Consider the following 27,639-nt stretch of genomic DNA (forward strand, 5'->3'; position numbering starts at 1 on the left):
CTAAAAGCTGGATTTCAAGGTGTTCTCCATGTTGTGGGTTTCCCTCTCAGTCACCCTCCTTTGCACTCCAGGCAGCCGTTTCCGGAAGTTTCCACTCAGCAGGATGTAGAGGAAAGGGTTGATGCTGCTGCTGGCGTAGCTGAGGCAGACGGCGAGGTAATAGCTCACGTGGAAAGCCAGCGTGGGCTGCTCCACCTGCAAGTTCACCAGCTGTATGACATGGTAAGGGGCCGCACTCAGGATGAAGACTGCCACCAGCACCAGCACCATCTTTGTCAGCTTCAGGACTCGCTGCCTTGGGACACTGGGATTGTAACTACAAAGGCAACGTCAGGATAGAAGGTAAACAACCTTGGAAACTGCGGGACGGTGGGTTTCTAGAGCTTTTTGGACAGTTCAGAATGGCTGTGCAGTGCACTATGAAGCTCATTTTTATTCAGAGCATTGTAAAAAGATTCTTTTTCATTCTGGTCAAAAATTTCTCAAAGCTGGAAGATTTTAAGAAAAGTAAATAATATAGTATTGAATTAAAGCCCAAAGTATCAAATACATGAGTCTATATTGATATAAATATATGATTGAATAAAATGAGAAAGAAGAGACAAACTGCTTTTACAGAAGAATTCCAAATAATCTACATAGCTCCTCCCCTTTCCTGGAGATGGAGCATAGTAACTGCATGTTGGAGAAGCCTGGGAAGCATTGTCCTAATCAAGGGATCACAGTTATCATCATCGGAGATGTCATATAGTTATCATGTACCCCTCATATGTTTTGATGAGAAGAGCTGATTGTTTCCAAAAGCACATAACTACAGTCTAATCATGACACAGTATCAGACAAGCCCAGATTGGGGGACACTCTACAGGATACCTTCTAACCAGGACTCCTTAAGACTACCAAGGTCACAGAAAGCAAGGAAAGGGTGAGACACTGTTGCCGACTAGAGACTGGGGAGATTGGCAACTAAATGCAGTGGGGTGCTCTGGATTGGGTCCTGGAACAGAAAAAGGACATTAATGGAAAAACCTGTTAAATCCAATAAAGAGTAGAGTTTGCTTCATAGTAATGTACCAATGCCAATTTTTTTTTGTCTTGACAAATGCTTCATGATAATTAAGATGCGAATGGGGAAACTGGGTGAGGAGTATATGGAAACTCTCTGTATTATTTGTGCAACTTTTCTGTAAATTTAAAATTATTCTAAAATAAAAAACCCTTAATTCCCAAACTTTGTCATGTTATGTCATAGTTAGACATTTAATAGAAATTTCCCTGGGACCTGGTGGAAGCAGATGAATAAGCCCGAGGAATAATATGGAAACTAGCAGGGGGCTGACACTCATTCTAAGATGATTTCTCTGCAGTTTATCAGAGAAAGCACCACGATTCCTCTAACTTCTTGCATTTTGAGGAATAACTGGGCAGTATGAGCTTTATTTCATAAAATGTTCTTAGCATTTCTGGAGGAGGTGCTGGGAGCAAAGTGATCTGATTTGGAGACTGTTTGAAAAGGGCTCAAGCATCCGTCCCAGCTGTCGGTGTCTTAATATTCCGTTTCAACCTTTGCACCAACTCAGCTCTCTGTGATACATTTAGAAGCAAAATTTTTTCCATAACTGTAGCTGCTTCCCTTTTCCATTTAAATAGACCACCCTTGAAGAATGTCATATTTCCAAAGAATTTCAAGAAATTCTCATTGGGAAAAAAAGTCATGGGCCAATAGACCACCTAAACCTTTGGTACCAGGGTTTGCCACAAATTTTGACCCATGGGCCATAAATTGTTCACCTATTCCGTTTTTTAAACGTTCACAGTGTTAAATGTTGTGTGTGTGGGAAAACCAGGTATCTTGTCTTTTCAAAACAAATATGATAATCTAGTCTAAGGACAAATTTTAATAATGTTTTTTAACCCAACATGTTTTATAAAAACATTGATGCATTTAAATGGATTAGTATGTACAGTTTCAGGTAGAAAATAATTTATATTCATTCATGCGATTTAGGGACAAGTATCTCTAAAGTTCCTCCCATGTTTATTGTCTTTATGTAAGCCTTTATTTTTATTTAGTTCTAATTAATGTTGTCCTAAGTATTAAAATATTAATGAGATATTTCTATAAATTAAAAAATTAAAACACAAAAAAGTTGAAGTTATACACAACATCTAGGATACTTCCATATGTACACAAGTCTGCAAAATGTACAAATAAAACATTTAAATAGCATTGTTGATGACAAATATAAAATTATTCTTTAAACAGAATCTTGAGTTCTGTTTAATTTTTATGAAACATTGCCTCAGTGATTTCAACATTTATCACTGAGAGACCCTCAAATATCTGCTTCAGAACATGTCTTATTTTCAGAAATTGCCTCATACAGACATTAATGCCCACATGTCTAAGTACGGTATGCTTCAAGTGATAGTTGTTTTAAATTTCTGTTGTAGATGTCTTAGGATCTCTGAATTGTTCTTTTAATAAACAAAGAGAAATAACGCAGACACTTACCATCCAGCATCCTTATTCTGTTGATACACCTCCCAAGTATAGCATAAAATTAAAATATAGCACACCAAAATCAAGGGCAAAGGGACAAAAAAGGTTATTATCGTCAAATAAAGTGTGTACCTGTAAAATGAGAAAAAAGACATGACTGTTAGATTCACAGTGCTAGATATTGGCTTCTACAGTTTATGAGGCATGATTCTCTGATTTTTCAGGGCCTAGAATAAAAGCCCTTGGGGAAAGAGTTAAGGATCTTTGGGTGCTTTCCTGTGGAGATGTTCCTGCTCCTCCCTGTTCGCTGACAATGACGCTCCCTCTTCTAGTGCCAAGGCCGGCACTGCTGAGTACGGAACGGGCGAGGCTACTTGTTATCATCATCACTGTTAGTGTTATTAGCAAGAACAGGCAATAGCAGTAGCATTGATTACATAGCAGGGCCTGATTTGAGTGCTTTATACATTTTAACCCACTGCATGTCCAACCCCATGAGTACAATGGCATTACTATGTGCATATTACAGAAGAAGAGACTCAGACACAGAGGGGTTAAGTGGCTTGCCCAAGGTTAGCCAGTTAGTAAGTGGCAGAGGGAGGATTTGAACCCAGATGGACAATTGAGCTGTACAGCCCATGCTTGTAGCTAAGGATGGAGACAGCCTTTCCAAGGGCCTGTTGTAAAACCAGCCAGTTTTTTCCTCAGTACTTTGCCAGGGGGAATTCTCAGGCGAGCCAATTCCTGTTCTGCACAGGTGCCAGGTGTCTTCCTTCCTGGCAGAACTGTAGTGCTGGTGAAAGAAGGCAGCCCAGGCTGGGTGGGTATAGACAGGGGCAGAGAGAGAGAGAGGGAGAGAGAGAGGGAGAGAAAGAGAGCACCTGGGACCAGAGGGATGCTGAGTGCAGCACAGAAGTTCCAGTCTCAGTTCATCATAACGATTTAATTCTAGGAGGAACAACCAAGGCTGAAACCTTAGAGTATCCTTTATGATAATCAACCAAAAATAGCAGAAACAGCTATCAGTGTAAAATAATTTATCTTTGTTTAATTTCTTTGACATGGGCCAAAGTCCTATAGTCATATTGTGAGTCTCAGGTTGTGCTCTTCTTTTAGATAGGTTGAGGTCCATATTAATCTGTCAATGCCGGTGATAGGTATCATTTCATTTAGATTGGCTGATGGTTTTTATTTGTGCCTGTAGCCAATTCTGGTGGGAGAAACAACAAATAAATAACCAATCCTCCTGGTGTTGCACTCCTTGGGAGCTTGCTCTTACTGGATTTGTGGCCTTGCAGGCCGTCTACCTCATCCCTTTGGGTGTGTCTATACAGAAATGACCCATCGATTTGGAAGTGGTGGATGGGAAAAGGAATCTGCCAGATTGACTTGAGATAATGTATGGATGTATGTAAAAAGCACCTAGCACAATAACTCGAGCTTAGTAAGTGATTAAGAAACTTTTTGTCATAGACTTCAATGCTATATTCAAAATTTCAAATAGAAAATATTTGACTTAAGTTTTCTTTTCAAATTAAAATGTAAGAAATGCCTGTGTTGGTGGCTGTATTAGTTATGTAGAGCTGCTGTAACAAATTACCACAAACTGGATGGCTTAAAAAACCAGAAATGTAGTGTTTCACAGAATTGGAGGCTAGGAATCTGTGATCAAGGTGTCAGTAGGGTTGGTTCCTTTTGGAGGCTCTGAGGGAACATCTGCTCCATGCTTCTCTCCTGGCCTTTGGTGAGTTCAGACAATCCTTGGGGTTTCTTGGCTTGTAGACACATTACCCTAATCCCTGCCTCTGTCTTGACAGGCATTCTCCTCTCTGTGTCTCTTCAAAGCTCCCTGTCCTTATCAGGACACCAATCTTTGGCTATGGGGCCCACTGTAATCCTGTATGACCTCATCTTAACTTGACATATCTGCAAGGACCCTACTTCTAAATAATGTCACAGTCATAGGTGCTGAGAGTAAGACTTGAATATATTTTTTTGGAGGGACACAATTCAACCAAACTCCAGTTGCATATTGATAAATCAGGTTTGCATCTCAGTCGGTAATGCTGAGACCCTTTTTGAAATTCTGTCCCTCCTTGATTGCTGCATTTCTGCTGTGTCTGGCTGCCAGGGATCTTTAAAATCCATACTTAGATATATTTGTGCCCACCAAGGTTACACGATTAAACTCAAAATCTTTTTCTAAAGATTAGAAAAGGTTACCCTCTCCTTAAAATCAAACAATCAACTTGATTGTGGAAGGCAGACAACTAAGCAGCGGGGAGACTGTCCAGAAGAGGGTCCCCAAGGACACTCCGCACGGTATGGAGACAAGGAGGCTGGAGCACTTCATAACTTAATTCAACTCGATTTTCCTTAAGTTGTAACAACCTACCGGAGCACATCGTCAGGGGCTGCTAAATCAAAAGCACAACTCTCCACGCCGTCTTTAAATTTGATGACCTTCGAGTAGACCCAGACAGGCAGCGCCAGAACAAAGGAAGCTGCCCAGAGGCCCAAATTGATGCGGACGGTCTTGTACCTCGTTCTCCAACTTGTGAGTCGAAATGGTTGGACAAGAGCCAAGTACCTGCAAAGCCAGTTAAGAACGGTTTGGGAACAATCAATAACAGCACTGAGCTCCAAGGAGGAATGGTTCATGACAAGAGTAAATTATTAGTATTATGATCCTCCCTGAAGCACACGGCTATCAGGGTAAAAGAAAGTTATAGTTTTTAAGAGCTGGCTGGCACCTGTAGAGAAAACAACTCTTGACCCTGCCAGTCTGAATAAACCACTCACTGAAACAGGCATCGCTTCCACGACACACCGATGATGGTAAAACTGTGCCCTGCAGACTCTCTCATTACCAAGGCGCTTGCCTTGTAGATGAGGCTCTGAAAAACTAGGTCTCTGCACAGGGGTTTCCTCCAGGAGGTGGGGTGGGGGGGTCCTCTGCTGTAGGACTTACTGATGTCGAGGCAGGAAGGAGGAAAGTGCGCTGGCTGGTAGGAGGGTCCCCCAGCGGGGTGAAGTTCAGGCCCAGGGGACGGGCATTTTGCTCAGATGGCTTTCCAGTAGGGTCCCCAGGCTCTTGGGAGTTCAGTTCAGACAAATCTCTGAGAATAAACAAACGTGCCTAGTGTAGACGTGCAAATTCCTCAAGGAACCCAGGCTGGAGGCCAGAGGGGGAAATGGGCTATTTCATGGAGAAGTATATTTCTTTTTTCTTTTCTTCTTTTTTTCCATTTTTGATCAAACTTGAAATCCTGACATATCAAAAGTATTTTTGATTCCAGCATATCCTAGAAGAATTTTAAAGAGCCAAATAAAAGCTAAAGGGTGAAAAAGAGAGTTCAGACCTGGAAGGAAGGGATTTGAAAAAGCAGAGTTTTGCTGGAGATGGGGTGGTACAGTAAGAGGTTCACAGAAGACGTCCAATGAAAGGAAAGCTAATATTCTCCTTTATTCAGCATACAGGGCAGAAGGCAGTTTTCATTATCTCCAAGAATGGGATTGTGATTGGGAAGGCCTGTACTTTAGGTGGCTTTTCTGCAGCGGCCTGGCTTGTGCATGGCCCTCTCCCTAATGTCGGAACCCCGGGGAGCTCAGCGAGCTTTACTCAGGACAGTCAGCACTGGCTGGCGCCGGGTGAACTAACAAGGCCCACACAGTACATTGATTAAAAAATGTGATGTTAATTATAAGTTGAGAAGCACACTCCATATTTGGAGAATTCTTTTGCAGAAAAGCAGCGGGATATTAAAAAAAAAAAAATACATCCAACATTGCCATCATTATTCATTCTGAATAATAATCCAGGGAATGATTTATATGAACCTTGCTATTGCTTTGTTTATCCATTTGAAGAACTGCTCTTAACTTCCCCACCTCTGAAGGCCTACTTGGACACATAAAAGAGTCAGAGCTCAGGAAACAGTCCTGGATGGACCCAGGGAAATTTAACACAGCCCTCAAGACTGACAGTCATTCATTCATCAATGTTTTTTGAGCACCCACTTGCCAGGCACTGTTACACAGACACTTGGGATATATTAGTGATCAAAGACCCTGCCTTTGCGGAATTTACATTTGGGGGGTAGGGGAAGCTAGACAATAAACAATATACACACCCATTCATACACAAAGTAAATTAGACTATGTGATATATTTGAAACAAGACAGGTCAGAGCAAGGGGGATAAAGTGCGCTGGATTGGGAAATGGGGTGGGAAGAATGTGGATCGAGATTTTCAGTGAGTTGTTCTCTGAGATAATTCCCATTGTGTAGTATTACTGTTGTCTTTTAGGACTTGCTTCTGTTTGGGGAGTACTGCTAAGATCAGGTGTGCAGGTCCTGGCATCTGGATGATTCAGGGCACATCCTAGCTTTCATGCTCTGGAAGAGGCCAGATGGTGAGATAATACAAGCCACCTGCCATCTTTAGAGACAGCCTGGGTCTGAACTGGGCTCCACCACTCATTGGCTCTGTGAGGGCTCGCCGTTGCTATCATCTCCTCAAATAGCATTAGCTCCTGTGGTTGGTGATATGGCTACGACACACTCCAGGTCACAGTTGAATAAATTGCTAATGGTGTAAAATGGCAGCATTTGCATTAACCGGTCATAATGATGAGTGTAAAAGATGGCTTTCCTGGTAGTGGGATATTTCTTTATATCTGTGTAGGAGTCCGTATCTACTCCACTGATTCCTTCAGGCTGCTAGGTAATAGCAAGAGTGTGCGAGGCACTGAACATGTGAGAAATAGCCTTGGACAGGGAGTGAGGAGACCTACTTCAGTTCTCAGCTCTGCCACCGACTCCCTCTGTGCCTTTAGCAAATATCCTCACTTCTTAGGACCTCACCTTCCTTATTGCAAGGATCATGGGGAGGGACATTCATTATAATTTCCAGTTGTTCATGATTTTGAGATCCTTCTATATTGTAGTGAATTGTAAATAAAACCGAAGTAAAAAGGAATGTTTAGAAAATGGGATATTTTTAGAATTTTAAGCTTTCTATTAAAAGTAGACTTCTGTGAAAGTTGGAACAAATATTCTTAAGTCATCAGTTCTACAATGAGACAAGCAAAGGAAGAGGAGCCTTGCTGTTACAAACCAGCACCTCTGTTGCTTAAAGTGGGATGAATTGGGGAAACACAGGCACCTCTGAATTATGTTAGACTTTCAAAGTCTCTTCACTTACCTGTCCATACTCATTACAGTCATGATGGCACTACAGGCAAACTGGTTGCAGGTATCCAGGGATGTAATGATGGTGCAGAGAGGCCCCCCAAAAACCCATTCTCCTCCCCGGGCCCACTGGTGAATAAGAAAAGGCATCCCAATGATGTGGACCAGATCAGCCACAGCCAGGTTGCAGATGTAAATGTCAGGAATAGTTTTTTTCCTTGACCTGAAAGAAATGGATGTAAACTGGAGACTGACATAGAAAGTATGCACCTTCTTCAATTTATGTCACCTGGTACAAATTTTCAATGGCCGAACAGATTTTAAAAGTTAAAGAAAAACCCACACAACTGCACATGTGAGTGCCTAGTCTTGTGTATATTTCAACATTTTGAACTATATACCTGATACCTAACTGTGGTGGTTTAAAAATGTGTCCAGGCATTCTTAGAAACTGCTTTCAAAAGATGGAGCCTCATTCCCTCTTTTGAAGATGGAGGGTGAGTTGAACTTAGTAACTCATTTTAACAAATAAAATATGGTGGAAATGACAGTGTGTGACCTTTGAAATTAGGACATAAAAGAATTGTGGGGTTTCCCCTTGCTCACTCTCTTGGATCATTTTCTCTGGGGAAACCAGATGCCGTCTTGTGAGAATACTTAAGTAACTCTATGGAGAGGTCCACATGGAGAGGAACTGTGGCCCTCTGCCAACAACTAGCACCAACTAGCCAGGTGCATGAGTGAGCGACGTTGAAAGTCGATGCTTCAGCCCCAGCAAAGATGACTGTTGCCCTAGAGGACAGCTTGACTGCAACCTTATGAGAGCTCGAGCCAGAACCACCCAGCTAAGCTGCTGCCTGGATTCTTGATCCTTGAAACTGTGTTAGATAATAAATATTTGGTTTAAGCCACTAAGTTTTGGGGTAATTTCTACATAGCAACAAATTGTACCAGCTCTAAGGTCACTCAGGCAAAAGGCTCTGTCTTTACTTATCCCTACCATTACAAACAGCTGAGTAGGGAAAATAAATGGTTTTCATTGTGCAAAGCATTTTTTTCCCACTGAAGCTGTATGTTCAAATCCTGACTGAGGCTATTGTTTAAAAAAATCTCAACCATTACTTAGAAATATTCCAATAAAATCTAACCCAATAGCAAAGATTATTAATTAAGACCCTGAATTCCAGATAGTGTGGAGAAGGAATCTGAGCAAATGAACTGGTAGAGAGTACTGAGAATAATCTCACGTCTCCTGCTGAGAGGTGAATTCAATGCTACCTAGATGTGCCACTCTCTCCTCTACAGGCAAAATAGTTTTCTGAGAGCAGAAATTTCTATTTTAAATTCAGTGGCCCCTATCTTAAAGGAGTTGGGACATTCAATAATAAACAGGCATCATCTTTATCTGGGAGACATTTTCATTAATTCAACAAACATTTCATTGTCAGGCACAATATTGTGCTCTGGGGCTGCAAGGCTAAATAATCTATAAGCCGTAACTCAAGGAAATACAGTGAAACTGTAGGTAGTACAGTGAAATGATCATATTACAGTGTGATGAGAGAAAGCCAGAGCAAGAACAAGGAGTACACAGAAGAGGCCTCTGCCCCCTCCCTTGGGACAGTCAAGACAGATTTCTTGGCAGAAGTGACATCTGAACTGAAGACAAATGAGGATTTAAAGAGCACATAAGAATTAGCCCTAAGATTATGCCACAATTGCTAGTTGACTCTGGATTCAGGGCTATTGCTCTGTGGTTTGGAAGCTAGTGTGTGTCTTTATTATTCATGGGATGCAAATTTTATAGGCTGTGAAATTTAAGCCATCAATACTATGCAGCTGTAAAGAAGAAGGACCTCGTACCCTTTGGGACAATATGGATGAACCTGGAGAATATTATGCTAAGCAAAATAAACCAGGCAGAGAAAGACAAACATCACATGATCTCACTTATATGTGGAATCTAAAGAACTTAATAAACTGATGAACAGAATAGATTTAATGACATGGAAGCATAGATCAGACTGATGAATGTCAGAGGGATGGAGGAGGGTGGGTGGGTGGAGGGGGAGAGATTAACCAAAGAATTCATATGCATATATGCACAACCCAAGGACACGGACAATGGTGTGGAGAGGGACTGGGGAGGGGGTGGGAAGGGCTGGAATGGGTCATTGGGGAGAAAAAGGGACATCTGTAATATTTTAAACAAAAATAAACACACACACACACAAATAAAATAAAGAGACAGCTGATGTATAACTAAAAAAAAAATAAAAAAATCCTTGTGTGAGACATCAGTCTGGGCGAGGATATTTACCTAGGGCGTGGCAACACACATCTTGTGTGGGGAAGTTATGTCATTAAGTCCTTACTCAGCAGCCATACTCTGGGTATTGTTCATAAAGGAGGCTGGTTCCTTGCACCCAAGGGGTTGGTGGCTCATATCAGAAAGACCAAGAAGGAGAAGAGACTTGAGGAAAGGATGTGTCAACCAAAAGAGCAGCCAAGTGACTGTTCTTGGTCTCTCAGTCTTGGTCTCTTTAGACCATTGGGTGTGGGAAATGGTAAGGGGAAAGGGGAGAACAGATACTAGAGATCAGGAAGGAAGAATTCCACATTAAAAAAAACCAGCCAACCAACCAACCAACCAAAAACCAATGCAAAAACACAACAAAAAATCCCATAAACTTTAGCTTCTAAATAGATATTTCCATTTGAATCACAGTATAAACCATAAGTGGTTGCTGAGGTCCTAATTGTTGTTAGACCCATGGCCCTTGCTTTTCTCTAGACAGACACCCATCATTTACTGATAATAAGTTACGGCAATTCCATTGTTGAGGACAGTGCAGGTCATTAACTGTCAATTAAAAAGAATAAATAAAAGTGTTTCTAGCCCTGTCTGGTGTGGTTCAGTAGTAGAGCGTCGGCTTGCACATCGAAGGGTCTAGAGTTTGATTTCCAGTCAGGGGCATGGGCCTGGGTCGCAGGTTCATTCCTTGGCCCTGGTCAGGGCGCATCGCGGAGGCAATCAATCTGTGTCTCTCTCACATTGATATTTCTCTCCCCTTGCCTCCCTTCTACTCTCAAAATCAACGGAGAAAATATCCTCAGGTCAGGATTAACAACAAAAGCGTGTTTCTAAGTGATATCTGTATACAAAAAAAGAATGCTGAAACAAATGATGTACTTATCTGGACATAAGGCATGAGGGCAATAAAAGTAGCCCATTATATTTATTATTGCTTTCTTTACTGAAAGTGATAGCATAGATATAAAAAATAACAACTTTTATTTTTTTTTAGGTCTAATTTGTCTTTAGGTGTCCTGTTGCCAGACTTCATTAGATTCGAACATTTAAAATAAAAAATGTAGACGAGTGATCATTTCAGCTAATATGTTTTCCACATGGTTAACATGGTCATATCTAATGCTCACTAATTTGATAAATGATGAAATAAATTATGATATTTCATAATACCATACAATAAATAATATAGTTGTCACAAATCATAGTTTGTAGGAATATATAATCAAATGAGAAAATACTTATTAAATAAAAATGTCCCAACTATGTTCATAGTATAACCTCAAATTTATTTAAACATTTGTTTAGAAATATGTCAAGTGATCACAATAATTATCTACTTGGTAAAAGGAGTACAACTGATTTTGACTTTATTCTTTATATTTTTATGCTTATAAAAATTTCTTTTAAAACATGTTTACTTTTTGCAATTAGAGATAACACTATATACTATGGATTAAGTGAAACTAACAAAACATGTAATACCACACATGTAGGAGGATGCTTTGCTAATCAGCTTGCTCTCAAATCCGTTTCACACTCTTCCCCAGCTTTGTTCCTATGTCTCCTTGCCAACTGGTATTGGTTAGCTTTGGCCAATAGGAAGCACTATTGGAGGGAAATTGGAGGATAGGAGGAGAGGAGAGGCCAGGGTATTTCCTTTCCCTCTCTGCTGTTGGCATTTCTGGCAGTGGCTGCATCCATTCCATGGCTCCACCTTTCTCCTACAGCCCTGACTCCATGGTCCCAAATCCCACTGTGGCCACAGCTCCCACCAGGCAGCTCAGACTCCTGGGGTCTGTAAAACCACCTTCTTTCCTCCATCTGGCTCAGGGCCCGGAGAAGGGTAATGGTACTGGGGTAAAGATGGTGATTGGATGTGGTAGTAGCTTCCTGCTTTTGTTTATGTCTGGGTTGCCTGGTTTGGCATTTAACTCTAGTTGAATTAAATTTCTCTTGTGAGCCAATCTCAATGAATGAGTAGTGATTTCATTAAGCATGGGTGTTTAAGAATTCTGAGTCCTCACACAGGCATTACTACAGGACAGACCTGTGTGATTAGAGATGCCTGCCAAGGATGGGAGAGCTAAGAATAGAGTGATATGTTTTCCAACCCTGCTCTAGATACAGAATAATAGAGTGGAAAGAGAACCTAAGTGGGAATTCTATTTTCATTTTTATGCCCTCATTTATGCCCTTGGGCAAGACACTCAACTCCTTTAGATTCCAGAATTGTCTTGGTGTATTGGACCACAGCAATGAGGGCTTCCCACCAACTTCTGAGTTTATTTGAACAGCTGTGGCTGTGAGGTTTTGCAGCACCTAAAACGTAGGGTATATGTGCAGAAAGTTATGAGTCAACCGCAACAAGAGCTTATATATGGTTGACTCTGGAAATAGTAGAAGGCTGGGTCAAAGGGAAATACTAGTTATGATTTAAACTGGCTGGGAAAAAGGAAGAGCCTTGTTCCAAGCATTTTCCCTTCCTCTTAGCACTAGTATTCTGCCATTAGACCATTAGTGTTCCTTCGGGTTAACACACTGCCCCCACTATAAAATGCAGACACCTTTGGGAGGGTTAAAAAGTAAGGTGTCTCAGCAATTCATGATTTAGTGCGAATTAGGTGCCTTGACAAGGAGTTGAGGGCAGGGAATGGCAGAGTGGGAACTTTTTATTCATTGAGACATAGGCCATCCTGTAGAGACTCTGTTCATTTAAAGTGGCCTGTCAGGAGACAGGAGAAAGATGTGTTCAGGACATGGAGGTGGGAGATCAACAGAAGGAAATGTCATCTCCTTCATTGAAATAGTTTCCCAGGGCCCACTGCGGCTGTGGAGAATAGTTGAGTAGTGGGGTTGAGTTCATTAGTCTCTCCACAAAGAATAAAAGGGGAAAATGTTATAATTGGCTCAATTTTCCTCCTATGCTTTCTAATCTGGATTCCTTTTGACCCGCTATAAGTTTAAAGTATAGTAGACTGGTAATGATCTGGCCTCACTGCATTATTAATCACCCTCCTAATGAACAAATCGCTTCTTACTTTAGAAAAAAAGAAGCCGTATAGAACGGCTTCTATCTTATTCTGGAGGCTCCATCTTACTTAAGCCTATTTTTTTTGAGATATATATATATATATATATATATATATATATATATCTCATATATGTTCCTAGTCTTCCTTTGGCAAAGTCATGAGTTAGTTCATTGCTTGCTTCCCAGTGTCACTATGTCTCTCATTTGGCCTACTCGGAGGTGGTCGATATTGAGGGGAACAGTCTACCATATGACTGCCTGAATCTTTGGGTGGTCAGGGAGAGTCCCTCTCTTGCCAAAGTGAGTGAAAAAGAGTCTTTTTACCAGCCAAATCAGGTCAACTTCTTAGGATAACTCTTATTGCTGGAAAATAAAATGGTTGCCTTGCAGTTTCAGTCCCTGCCTGGGCTCCACCTCCAGAGGCTCTGAGTTAATTGGTCTGGAGTGAAATTGTATATTAGGATTTTAAAATTGTGTATTATGATTTTAACAAGCTCCCCAGGTGATTCTAATATGTAGCTAAGACTGAGAATCATGGCTCTAAAAATTCACTAACCCAGCAGTAAGCATTGGCCTAGGTCTTTTCATTTTAGGATCTGCAACTCAGATATTACTGAATACATGATAAAAATATCTGTAGAACCTTTTTTTAATTATCTTAAGCAAATACTTCCAAAACTTGATTTCACTAAGAAAAACCCTCCAGGGAGAAAGGATGCATTTTGGGAGTCTAGGATGTCTCTAAATTGTGGGAAAAGAGAAGAAGCCTTACCTTATTATAGTAAATACAATGAGGATGTTGCCAAGCAGCCCCATTGAGCAGATTATCCCGATCATGGAAGGCAGGAGGACTGTATCCACAACTCCGAGCATTTGAGAAGCAAACTCTTTATCCCAGGATTTGTTCAAAAGTTCAGCAGAGGTGTTCCAACAGGAAGAGTGAAGTGGATTCATTGTTCATGAGCTTCCGGTGGTTAAGCTGAGGGAATAGGAAGTGCAGTCCCCTCAACATAGATTTTCTTTAACTTAATTCAAAACCATTTATTGGGGCCTTGTTTGAACCATGAATCCGTGCAACAGAAGGTCCCAGGGTGGACGTGGATGATGGACAGGTTAGAGAGACCTGGGTACAACCTTGTGCTCGTGCGACATTGAGCATGCTGCTGTTCAGATAAGCATTTCGTAAAAGGATTGATCTCATGTGATATGCTTTTTTTTAAAAGCCAGAATTAAAAAGTATGTTAGAGGACAAAATGGATGTTTGAGAAATGGGGCAGAGTAGATGTTTCATGTTTTGTATTAAATATTCTAGTAAGTAGTCTATTGGTAAAATATGTTCACAAAAAATAAAAAGTAACATGAAAATTGAAAAAAAAAGAGAAGAAAAAGATATCATTAAGATAGTGAAAAGGCAAGCCTCACAGGGTATTTCTAAGGCATATAACTAACTGAAGGCTGTTGTTCAGAATATATAAAATATGTATATAAGCCAATAAGAAAAGTATAGACAACTCAACAGAAAAATGTCCAGAGACCTGAATAGGCATTTACAAAACAGGCATCCAATGGTAAAGAAACATTCTATAAGGCATTCAATACCACTAGTGGTAAAAAAAAAAAAAAAAAGGTGAATTAAAACCACAATGGGGTATCCATACATACCTATCACATTGGTAAAAAGTTTCAAGTCTGAGATTTCCAAGTGTTGGTGAAGATACAGAACCACAGAACTTCTACTGGTGAGAATATAAATTGATGCACCACTGTGGAAACCAGGGAGGCATTATTAAAGTTGAATAAATACACATTATCTGATGACCCAGAAGCTTCCCCCTAGGTGGGATATACTTAGAGATACACGTTTATATGTACCAGGAGAAGTCCTCCAGAAATGTTCACAGAAATATTTATTTTAAATGTTTTAAATGTAAAATAGTCAAAATGCTCATTAACAATGAGATGGATAAAAAGATTGTGATATATTCACACAATAAAATGTTGTGCAACACTAGAAAGAAACAGACTGTAATTACATACAATAACATGGATGAATCTAATAACTTAAGGTTGGGCAAAAAGCAAAGATTCATAAGGCATGATTCAATTTATATAGAATTTAAAAATATGGACAAAAATAAACTATAGTATTAGAGATACATGTAATAATGGCTAATATATAAAGAATAATAGAGTGCTAACTGGAAAAGTCGGATTGATGGTCACCTCTAAAATGATGGTTTTATATACGACTCTGCAGTTTATTTTAACAGTAAAAATAGTTTTTAAAAAGCAGCCTAACATCTGACCATATGTTTTTTCTAGGCAAAAATCTAAACCTTTGTTTTTTCTTCTTTATTAATAGTTATCTTACTCTTAAATTTCTACTATGCTTCTGTTCACTTTTACTTTTCTATTCAGTTATCTCAAACTTTAAAAATCAGCTTATATAAATGTTAACTTTTGTTGTGTTTCTCTTATGCTACAACTTGATGCCAACATGTATGCAAAAATTTAGCAAAGAGCCATCCTCAGGCAAAACAGCTATATATTTATATATATATATGACTGGCCAAACTCATGGAAGAATTTCATACAGAGAAACATTCACAGTCACTCACCACATGTTGTTTAAAAAACAACAAATGTGGGTATTTTAAAAAGGCCAAGATGATTATATTAATTTTATTCTGTTATTTAGATCATGAAAAACCAATATTTAAGAGAGATTTTGGGAGATAAACAAAAATCTAGAGTTTAAGATAAGAGATGAAAATTAACTTTTATGACAATTGTTTTTATTTTTTTATCCTCACCTGCTGATATTTTTCCCATTGCTTTTCAGAGTGTGAGAAGGAGAGAGAGAGGAACATTGATGTGAGAGAGACACATTGATTGGTTGTCTCCCTCACGTGCCCCAGCCCAAGGTCAGGGATGGAGCCTGCAACTGAGGTACTTGCCCTTGGCTGGAATCAAACCCAGGACCCTTCAGTCTACAAGCCTATGCTCTAACCACTGAGCAAAACTGGCTAGGTTGGCAACTGTTTTTTTTAAAACAGTTACTACAAGTTTAAAAAAGAAAATATGGATTATATATTCAAATTAATAGGTTTGGAGAACATACGCATTTTTGGAAATTATGATTTAAGTTTAAGACATAGGCAAACTTTCCCCAATGAATTATGTATAGCAATATCCATTATCTCCTACATCCTTATGTATTTCAATATCTCTTCTCCAAATATAATCTACAGGAATATGACTCCCCAAGTTTCAGACAACTGTCATGCTAATAAGTGTATTTCTAAGACTAATGCCCTCACATCTAAGATTTGGGAGTGTAATCTAAATGGCTACATGGTAAGTTTTTTTTTTTAACATTTAACAAAAAAAAATTTGGCAAAGTCAGATGGCTTACTTGTTATTGACAACTCCTAGGCTATTGAAGTCTCAACCCAAATCTTTTCAGCCTCACCCTTCCACTTCTCTGTACCTCTTGTTTTATTTATCTTCCAGATCTCAGGTTGTCTGAGGGAGATGGGAACTTCAGAAAGTGGGAAAGGAAGCTATCTGTAAATAGTAATTACTGTGGAAAGAACCGTGCCAGTAAACTCTAACTTTTAAAACTTTTACTCATGCCACTAAAAACCTGACAAAGCAAGAACCCTGTTACCTTTTCCCTTTTGTCAATTAAAATTTCACGTTTAACATCTCCTATAAATATTGGAATTCAAAGTAAAGGCAAATTGGGGTATCAGTGAAAATTCTATATAATTAAAATTTTGTGAATTCAAAGTAAAGGCAAATTGAGGTATCAGTGAAAATTCTATATAATTAAAAATTTGTGAATCCTGCCATTTTTTATAAGAATTTTTTTTTTTTTTACCAATTCATTTAATTTCAAATTTGAGAAATTCAGCTATGAAATAATAAATCCATGTCAAGGAAAATATCCTCACTGTCCTTCATCTTGTCTTGTTAGCTGTGGCAGGTACTGGCCTGCTTTCCCTCCAGGTATATGACTGCTAAACATAAACATAAACACCTAGTGTCCAACAATATTTGGTAGTTCACAAGGCTCAGTAAGTACCTTATTCTTGTCTCTCTGTCCTTGACAGACACTGCTCATTGGTTAAATATACAAAAACAAAATATTAATCCACTGATGATTGTTAACTATGAGCCAATGAAAAAGTTTTAAGCATTATTATTTAAATTATGTTCATATTTTAAATATTGTTATATTTACTCAGAAGGCTATTTGAAAAAATCTTTTATACAAAAAACTCTGAATTCTTAAGTATGATTTCATTATATCTAAAGGTAATTTTATCCAGGACAACTCCCTTTAATATATAATGAAAGCCAATGCTGAAATAAGGTTAACTTAATACCCATCCTTTGCAGAAAACTCCATGTATATCCTGTTTCTGTCCTTACGTGGTACCTCTGGAAGAAACCCATCCACTCAGGTATTAAAGTAAACACGTTCCCCTTGAAACTTTTCTAGGTATAAAATACTTTCTCAGTTATTAAATTGCAAATTTTGACACTTACTTGGAATATAACCACAGAAAACTGGTCCTAAATAGTTAAGGATGCCTTTACGTAGGAAGATTTTTTTTCCTTAAAAAAAGGAAATTTATGCTTATGAGGTTGGTGTTGACAGAAGACTGACAGTGTCAGTTTAATGTATTCTGATTCACATCGTTCATCTACATACACTGACATCTTCATACATACACAATTTATTCATGACGACTAGGACAACCAAAAGGAGGAATGACTTTAAAAAAAGTTAGATTTTTTTAAAGAAAAAGAGTGTTAAGTCAGAAAAGTGATAAAATGTATATGGCAAAGACGAGCATGGTGTTTGCTTACACTGCAGTGATAATTTCACACAATTTTGATTATTTTAAAAAATAAATCCTAAAATAATAACCCTCAAGTGTTTTTCAGTCAGCATAGTCATGATGATGGGATGAAGTGAATCTAATGAGCTAGCTTTATGGCTACTTGTCTTGTTACTACTTTCAAGTTAAATATCAGAAAAAAATTATATGGGGAAAAAAGCCTGCTGCTAATAACTAGAAAAATCAATAAGGATGTTTAAATAGCCACAAAGCACAAATTATAACAATTATATTTACCTGCTATACACCTGCCTCCCCCCCCACTTGTGGGTCCAAGTTATATAGATTTGCTCTCCAAGTTGTGGTCCAATTAACTGGCCTCATTATTTTTACTCGATCTGCCCATCTCCTTCCATTCTATTGAACCTCTCCAGGCATGTCCATTTATTTATTCAACAAACAGTATAATGTCTGCAGCAAAGAACAAGACCAACAAGACTTCCACCTCCTGGAGTTACATTCCAATATGGTTGTATCAGTGGTTATAAGGGTTTATAGTTTATAGAAATGTACTGTGTCCTGTCACTTGCAATCTGTCTGTTTGGTTAAGTAATCTCTTTAAGTCTCAGTTTCCCCCGTAATAGCAGTACCTGTCTCAAAGTATTGTTGTGATGATTAATGTGATAAAATGAATAAGTGCTGAGCCTAACATGTTCTAGTAAGTGTTCAACTAACATCCGTCATCACCACCATCATCTTCATCATCATTGGGCAGTTAGAGTTTGCTCACTGGGTACAGAACCAGGGGATAGGGGTAGACTGGCAAGAACTGTAGGAATAAGGGTTGTGAACCAAGGCAGGCTGCCACCTTTTAATCTTTTATCTAGAGCGAGTGGGTTTAGAACCTGTTAAAGGATAAACTGAGGCATATTAAAACTTTCAAGTTCATCTGAGCAAACATCAACTCAAATCAGGCAGCATGAAGTTAAAAGTGGTTAGGAGCACTCCACCGACAGAGGCCAGGGCAGTTTTAATAGAGGAGATGCAGAAAGAAAAGCAAGGAAATGATAGCTTACTGTCGCCTTATTTGGGAGAGCCTAGTCGGCTGTTTGTGATTGGTTGTTCTTAAGTGTTATTTCCTCAGATTCAAGTGCATGGACTCTGGTTCAGGATTCTGGTTTGTTTACACGGGCTACCAAGGCATTAGGGCCACCTCAGTCTAATGACCTTGTTCAATTACTTTAACAAAATGTAATACCGGTTCGTAGCTCAAAACACTTCAGACAGTAAAGAAAACCAGAGGAAAGGGGATCACTCCCATGATGCTGTTTCTACCTATGAATTGTCTAGAAGGCAGCTACAATGAACTGATCTGGACATGGGAAAACCAGGCTTGGTTACCTCTCCCGGCCAGAAAGAAAATCTTCTAGGGGTGCCTCCACCTCTCACTTCTCAATTTCCCATGTATCTCTAAGTGACAAGGAGACACTGGAGAGATGAGACCATTGAGTTTATCCTAGTGATGAACACACCATGAGCTGGTCATGATGATGCAAAAATGCGGTCAAGTTGGCTGGAAGTGTGTTTTAAACATACTCACCACGTCACTTCTGCCTGTCCCCTATCTCCTTAGGGTAAGCAGCAGGCAACAATGTAGCCTAAACTGCTGAACCTTATGCTCACCCTTGATTGATACAAAGGCATTTCATTTTTTATCCCAAACATTCATGGCATCCTTCACTTATCTTCTCTTTCTAAGCAGAGAGAAGTCTCTCTTCGCTGGAACCGTGAAGGACTTGGACCTCACATCTAGTTGTGGGCCTGCAGACAGAACAGCTGCAGGAGGCTCATGGGTCCTTTAGTTATACAATGGAGAGGGTGCTCTTTAAGAAAAAACAAAGTTACAAATACAAATTTCAGTGCAAGTGTCTACTTAGACCGAGAAAAGACATGACAGCACATTATAAATTTTAAAACACTAAGAAGGTCCCAAACACAAAATCCATGAAAATAACACATTGTTATTAATTGCCAAACGAGCCTCCAGAATGCTTTCTTTTACAAGTTGAAGTTGCATCATCTTCGATTATCTTTTCAAATGACAATGATTCTAAAATATCTTCTATTTACCGTTCAGAATCTATAGCCTTGGGAAACCATGTGGTTTTGCACAAACCTCACCCTTTTTATGTCAGATTTTTTAGCCTATATAAAAACCAGTTGTAATTCGATGGGCACCAACTCTGTGTGGATTTGGGGCATCTCAGGTTGGCATTAGTGCCCTAGGAGATGAAGCCACTGTTGGTGATTGATGGTGTGAAGGAGCAGGATTGCTGTTGGCTCTACTTGTGTAGCCACAGCACCTCCAGAGCTCAGTCCTTCAACCCACTGCCTACCCATCCCCTTGTCAAAAAAAAGCTTTCCTGGGTACGGCTCCTGCAAGCCAGCCAAGTCTCAGCTTTCATTGGGTATCACCTGTGGCTTTTTGATGGCACTCTCCAGCTACCATGTGTTGCTGATGCAACCCACCTGATCTCCAGGTGTCTTCAAGCCCGTTTCTTACTTCAGCTCACATTCTGGCAGCCTCTTTTGTTCCAGCAACTTCCAGCCTCTGTACACGGACTACTGAGGCCTTACTAAGGTAAGGGGTGCTGGCTGGAATCCAGGGTCTGCTGCTCAAATTCATTTTGCTTTTAATTTAAGGGATTTGTATCCTTTGCTAGCATTTTTGCCTCACGCACTTACTGGCCCCTTGCCGAGCACATTTCTTTGTCAGCAACTCACACATTCCACAATATTAAAAGTGATCTTAGGCTTACAGAGGCTATCATGTTAATACTTACCGGACTTGTTGATTTTCTTTTAAGTTTAACTTCACTTTTATTATGCACTCATATTTAATGATTTGGTTTGAATTAAATAAATGAATGCTTAACTTTTTGATAAGCGATTAAGGTCTGGGATAGAGTCTGACATGTTATCCCACTCATTCATGAGTCACTCTCAAAATGTGTGAACAAAATTAGTTTTCCTCTGCTTAAGCAATAGCTAACATTTTAATTAGCACGTTCAAAATCTCCTTTGACCTTGAACTGTATTAGCGAGAAGAGAATGTTCTTTGCAAATTTGAAAGGAGGTTAGAGAGTCCAGACTCTCACATTCTAGGCCTTCTTTCTCTAAACTCTTTAGATTCTTAGAAAAACTCCAGTTCATCGTTTTGCTAGAGAAATTAAAAAGAAAAATAGTTGGAAGGAAAATTTGAAGGAAACCTATTCTTTGCTTAGGAAGAACAGAATATCTATGAGACTGTTCAATGGGGGTTGTGTTATCAACCATTGTAGGGCTGGGCCATTACTTTCCTAGATACTTTCACTTTCATGAACCCCCTCCTCCATAAAAAATATTAAAATTTCTGTTTTGTATTTCCGCTGGCCTAAAGACAAATATAATCCAGGTTGTATTATATTTATATTTTTCTTTTGAATTAAAAAAAACCCCAACATTTTCATTGGCCTCTAAAAGTATCATGGGCCTTGAGCACTATGGCTTTTGTGCTTAATGGATAAGTCAATTCTACTTATCATTACATTAAAAAAACACAGCAAATATTAAATTAGTAACCCAAAATGCCATACTATTCCCTTGGCTTTGAATGAAGAATACTCACTTACTTAAAAACAAGGCTATTACTAGTTATTTCAACCACAATGAAGTTTATATGTAAGTATAGTTTAATCATGCTAACATTCAGTCTATATCATTACTTTCTGGAAATAAGTATAAACTGAATATAGATACTTCTAATATGTGGTAAACTCAACCATTACACCCCAAAATTGAGTAAGCAGAAAAAACAAAACACTTTAAGAATCAACTTAGGCAGAGGTTCCAGTGTTACATGGCAGAGGTGTAGAGAAAGGGAAGGGAGATAGTACAACTGATGGGCCTGTCAGGCAGGATCACAGCCAAAGGCAAGGTAGTTTTCCACTTAATTAGTAACATTAGCTCCAGGATGATGCCCCTTCTCTTACTTGATTGATGATATTTGCAATTAATTTCACTTAGGAGGTAGACTTTCCTTCCCATAGTGGAAATGGTGCTTATCATGTGAAAGCCCCCGAGAAAATGAAGAATTGTATTAAGTGCATGATGCAGAATTAAGGACTGCCATCTGAGCCACAAGTTGTGTTTAGAGGAATGTCCTGGTTTTTCCTAGCTTTTAGAATTTGGGAGAGGTTGTGGAAGCTCAGGACAGTTCTGCAGAAGTATAGGTCATCCACTAGCCTTCCTTAAGGAGGAGAATACCATGTGGGCGAGGGGTACAGGTAAGGAGTCTGGGGCACTAAAGAGAGTTCCCTTGTTCACAATTTGTGCTATGATCAGGGTAAGGGGCAGTGGACTTTCTGAAGCAGCATTAGAGCCCCGCTCTTCTGGTGTTGGTTGGGATGAGGGCAGGGATGGAATTGGAGAGAGGAGAAGGTGCCATGACTAAAATTAGGCCTAGGAAACCCACAGGGCTCCTGATACAATTGTGCACTGCTCAAGGGTGCCACCTCTAAGGGAGGGTGGTTTATTTACTTTGTAGACATTCTAGGTTTACATGTTTATTAAAACAGTTTTCTGGTTGATGGTAGTGGATTATCTTGTTTTAATAGAATCAGCATATTATGGCCATTTTCTGAAAGATGGGAGTTAAGTGACTTGGGGCGAGAGAGTGTCTAATTTGCAGAAAGGTACGTTTAAGCTAGTAACCTTATAGTCCCCAAGAAAGGTCACCAGCTCAAAAGAATTCCTGCACTTTGTTCTCATGGAGGGCGGGAGTCATATTTGGTAATTATAGTAGCACAGTATGCATGTGAAATTAAACTCCCCCCCCCCATGGTTGCCTCTAGCCACATGTGGGCTATTCAGCACTTGAAATAAGGCTTCTCTAAGTTGAGATACACTCTAAGTATAAAATACACACCAGATTTTGGAGACTAAGTATAAAAAAATGTAAAATAGCCCCTTAATATCTAGTTTATGTTGATTATATATAGAAATAATAATGGGTTAAGTAAAATAGATCATTAAAATTAATTTCACCTTTTCCTTTTTACTTTTTAAATGTGGCTACTAGAAAACTTAAATGTGTGGCTTGTATTGGACACTCATATTTCTGTTGGGCAGAGCTGCTTTAGAAGACTGACTGGAGAAAATATTCTGGTAACAATTAACATGATAATTATTTACAGACTCTCTTATGGGGACAAGTGAAATGGGCTAAAAGATGGTCAATATATGCCATCGAATATGGACTATTCTCATGCTATACTGGAATTTTCAGGGTTGAATCAAACTCTGGCTGTTCTAAAACTTGGGAGTGAGGTATATAATGCAGTATATACTAATGTCAATATTGGTATATTGGTATTGACATTGGTGTGTTTATTCTGTCAATATTCAGTGTTCCAATGACGGGTACTGATGACATTCAACTAATTTCCAAAATATGAAAGAAAATATATATTAATTCAAATGTTACAATCCCAGAAGTGATGCATGAAATATTTAGTATTCAATTCTGTTGCAGGTTTTATGATAAAAAGTTATTTCATATTTGAGTAGATGTTAAGATAGGATTGTGAATTTAACAAAGAAAACCCTTAGATAATTTATACTTCTTTAAAATAGGTCAAATGCTTCTAAAATAAGACACATTTTAATTTGACAATTAGAAATCTAATATAATAAAAACAAGGGTCTTCCTAGCTGCTAATCTTTAACTTGACCATGAAAGGTAATAATTCATTTGCTTTTTAATTTTTATCATTATTTTTAATTTTAAAAGTACAGATTGTCCTAAGCTATGGTCCAAATAAAAATTTAGCAATTTATATATTTATCACTTACTATTCCATATTGAAGAAAGAAAACAAACAAAGATGCTTTACTTAATAAAAACAATCATGGGCACCTGATCCCCCCATCCCAGGCACCTGAGCCCTCCAAAAAAGAAAAAGAAAGTTGTTTGTTGCTGAACATCTGCTAGTGTTATTTAAGTAGTCTCAGTAGTCTCAGATGAACATGCTGGTTCTCTTTTTATTTTTTTAAGCACACACTTGGTTTTCATTCCAGGATTTTTAGAACTTGATCCTTCTTGCTCTAGAGTGGACTGAGTGGTGTCCCTCATAAGGAGTGTCTGTGGGAAAGAATGCTTGATAGGAACCCAGCCATAGGCCGGGAAACACTTTTTTTTTTTTTTTTAAATGTCTTTTATTGATTTCAGAGAGAAGAAGGGAGAGGGAGGGAGAGAGAGAGATAGAAACATCAATGATGAAAGAGTCACTGATGGGCCGCCTCCTGCATGTCCCCTTCTGGGGACCAAGCCTGCAATCTGGGCATGTGCCCTGACCGGGAATTGAACCTTGATCTCCTGGATCCTAGGTCGACGCTCAACTGCTGAGCCAAGTTGGATGGGCCAGGAAATACTCCTGAAACCACTAACATATTAAAATAATTTCACAAAGAAACTAGGAGGACTTAGAGGTCTGTGTCCTGATTAAGAGTGCAAGTTCTGGAGCCTGACTGCCTAAGACTAGCTGTGACCGTGGGCAGGTCACTTCCCTGTCCTAAGCTTTATTTAATTCTCCTACAGTGCTTCACAGTTCTATGCCCAGAGCCTTTATTTTTTTTTGTTTTTTATTTTTTTATATATATCTTTATTGATTTCAGAGAGAGGAAAGGAGAGGAAGAGAGAGAGAGATAGAAACATCAATGATGAGAGAGTCATCGATCAGCTGCAGCCCACAACCCGGGCATGTGCCCTGACCGGGAATCGAACCCTGATTGCCTGGATCCTAGGTCAATGCTCAATGGCTGAGCCACGCCCGGCTGGGCTGCCCAGAGCCTTTAAAGTATTTGTGGAGCAAGTGAAATTTACAAATATTAGTTTATTGAATAGATTTCCTTAACATGCTCTTAGCCTACCAGATTTCCAATGATATGAGAGTATCTGTTGTTACAATGGCCTAGCTCTTTCCTCCAAACGTTGTGGTTCTGCCACCTTCTCCTTTTCCAAAACCCATTTGCCCGCCCCATCTCCGCCTCTCCCCAGTGAGACTTGCCTCTACACAAGTACCCTGTGTTGCTTTAAGATCCCAGAGGGTCAGTTAAAGAAGTGTTTGTGGATGGAAGGTGGCACCTGTCCCACCACCAAATTCCATAACTCCTCCTGTGAAACAAAGAGGACATTTTATAGGTATTTTGTTTAATAGTTTCAAAAGACCCAACACCATGGCTTAAACATGAAGGGGGTTTACTATCTTGCATAACAAAGAATTCCAGAAGTCTCTCACATTTTGTCTTCTGTTATATGTAGGCACGTGTGTATATATCTATATATGAAATATATCTACTTATGTTTTTCATTTTTTATTTTCTTATTTTTTTAAATGCATTTAGGAAGGTGTATATTTTTGTTCTATATGTTATATTTGTTTAATTTTATATGCTACTTTTAGATTTTACTTCTTTTGACATTATCTTAATTCTTTAATATGGGCAATGATAATATTAGCATAATTTCTCTTCCTTGCTTCTTTCCTTCTGGTCCTCTACTACTCAATTTGGTCAACATATTATAGTTTTAGTTTTTAGCTTTGTACATTTTAATATTTTTATATTTTAAGTACTTGTGTCAGTTGAATAATATATCCTTTGACTCACATTTATCGCACGTGACCATAAATGAATTTATTCTACCACTCACTTTCTTTCTCTCTCCTCTTCTCAATTTTGATAGGTGTGTAATTAAAAACTTTCAGGGCATATAGCACGCCACCCTAATCCCTACACTTCTTTAAGATTGATTTTACAATTAAATGCACTCCATGCTTACTACCATTCCTTTAGCTTTAGGTTAAGGAATTTGCCAAAAGCTGCCCAGGAAGTAGGTGGCAGAGCTAGTATTTAAAACAAAGTTTGACAGAAAATGTCATGTGTTTTCCACTACATCGTGCCTTTTTAAAAGTAAAAATACACACACACAGTTAAAAAATAAACAATATTGAGAACAAAAGATCAAGATAGTACACGAGAACAATAAGCAAAATAGAAGAGGCAAAAGGGAAACATAGTAAAATAGAAATAAGTGGACAAATAGATGAGACTAGAAGGCGCTTCAGTATCGCCCTTGTCATAGCCGAAGGATGATAGACGGGCGCGTCCGCTCTGCCCAAGGCCAATTCTACTGTCGCATTAAGGGACGTCCCGGTCCCAGCGGAATACAGACAAGGCCCCGGCCCCGCCCGCCCGGCGGCACCTCTCCACGTCCCACTCGCCGCGCCGCGCTGACAAACAGGCTCTGTCAGTAGGAAGCGCGGCGTTGAAAACTTAGAAGGCATTCACCGAAAACACCCTGCCTCCGAAGGCGCTCTGAGTCGGGGAGGCTCTGTGCCGCATCGGAGAGAGAGGATTTCATGTTCGCGCCTGTTTATTTAGCAGTAACTTCAGGGGCATTTTAATAAGAAGATCCCGCTACAAATACAGATATCAGACCGTGGGGCAAAACCTGCCTAAGAATTAGGAGAAAGCTCATTTGTCGCTCTTGCAAAGGCCCGCGCCCCTGCCCTCTGCCGCCGGGTCCCGAGGCCGCTCCCTCGCGGGGGGACCCCAGGGCCGCGGAGCTTCCGGCGCCCGAGGGGCACCTCGAGCTGAGGGGCGCGCGGGCCTTCAGAGGCGGGGCAGAGGCGCCCCGCGGAGGCGCGTTCGGCTTTTCGGGTTCAGAAAAGGCCTGTGAACTCTGCCTTAGGAAACACAGCCCGGCGGGCGCGTCGCCCGCGCCCCGTTTCGCCCCTTTGCTCCGCGCAGCAGCTGCGCGCCCGGCGCGCTCCCCGAGAGCCAGGCCCCGTTCTCTTCCCGCCTGCGCTCCCGTTTCTCTTTCCTGGGTGGAGACAGCACCCCCCCTCCCGCCCCGCAGGCGCCCCAAAGCAGCGCGCTCTGTGCCCTCCCGGGGTGCAGAGAAGGTGCTCAGCGCCGGGACACCGTAGGTGACACGCCCCTTCGGAGGAGCGCAGGTGGAGCCCGCGCCCGAGGTCCCCGCGCCTCCCGCCGCTCGCCGCGCCCCCGGCCCCCAGCTCCGCGCAGAAGCGTCACCTGCGTGCTCGCCGTCCTCGCCGCCCTGGAGCGACAGGGTGGCCCGCCGGGACGCCCTTCTGGGGACTGCACACCTCGCCCGCCAGCCCTCTCGCCAGGGGCGCAGGAAGGTGGGGGGCAGGGGAGGGTCCGGATGCCGACCCAGGTCTAGCAGGGTTGCTCGCCTGCGCTTTCTCGGTTTCCAAAGGGGGTGTCACAAGAAAGGAAGCGGCCCAGCCGCGAACCCGGGGTTTCCTCGGGCGGCTGACGCGCAGCTCCCCCTCCAGCGCTGCTCTGCCCAGCGCCCGCTGCGCCCGCGCCCTCGCAGGAGCCTGGGAATTCTAGGGAATAAAATGCCCAAATCTCTCTGCTCTCGCGGAGCTTGTTTTTTTTTCAAGTGGCCCCGGTAATCAATTTGTAGGTGCTTCTGGCCAAGAAGTGAGGGAACAGAAACCCAACCCTTTTATTTCAGCAAATGTTTATTGACGTCCCAAAGATTCAAAGGGAGGGAGGGAGAGAAGGAACCTGCAGTACCACCAAGGCACTGGTTTCTTTCTGGGAACGTTGGCTTACCCACTTCAATCTCTTTGGTATCCCCAAAACTATTAGCTCAACCCAGCAAAACTACTTGATG

At 40.4% G+C, this 27,639-nt stretch overlaps 1 protein-coding gene across 1 annotated transcript; it reads right to left on the bottom strand.

Moving 5' to 3' along the window:
• On the bottom strand, positions 1-27,327 carry MCHR2 (melanin concentrating hormone receptor 2; the record flags this gene model as incomplete). The annotated part of the gene is made up of 7 exons (XM_081140824.1): positions 27,027-27,327; positions 14,704-14,804; positions 13,814-14,020; positions 7,710-7,919; positions 4,899-5,093; positions 2,516-2,635; positions 1-316 (listed from the first exon to the last, which is right to left on the bottom strand). Exons 3-7 carry the CDS (start codon positions 13,993-13,995, stop codon positions 1-3), a joined length of 1,023 nt encoding a protein of 340 aa, XP_080996950.1. The 5' UTR covers positions 13,996-14,020; positions 14,704-14,804; positions 27,027-27,327.
• Positions 27,328-27,639: the final 312 nt, after the last annotated feature.

This window comes from Miniopterus schreibersii (genome assembly GCF_964146895.1).
Source record: "Miniopterus schreibersii genome assembly, chromosome: 6".
In the NCBI taxonomy this organism is placed as follows: Eukaryota; Metazoa; Chordata; class Mammalia; order Chiroptera; family Miniopteridae; genus Miniopterus; species Miniopterus schreibersii.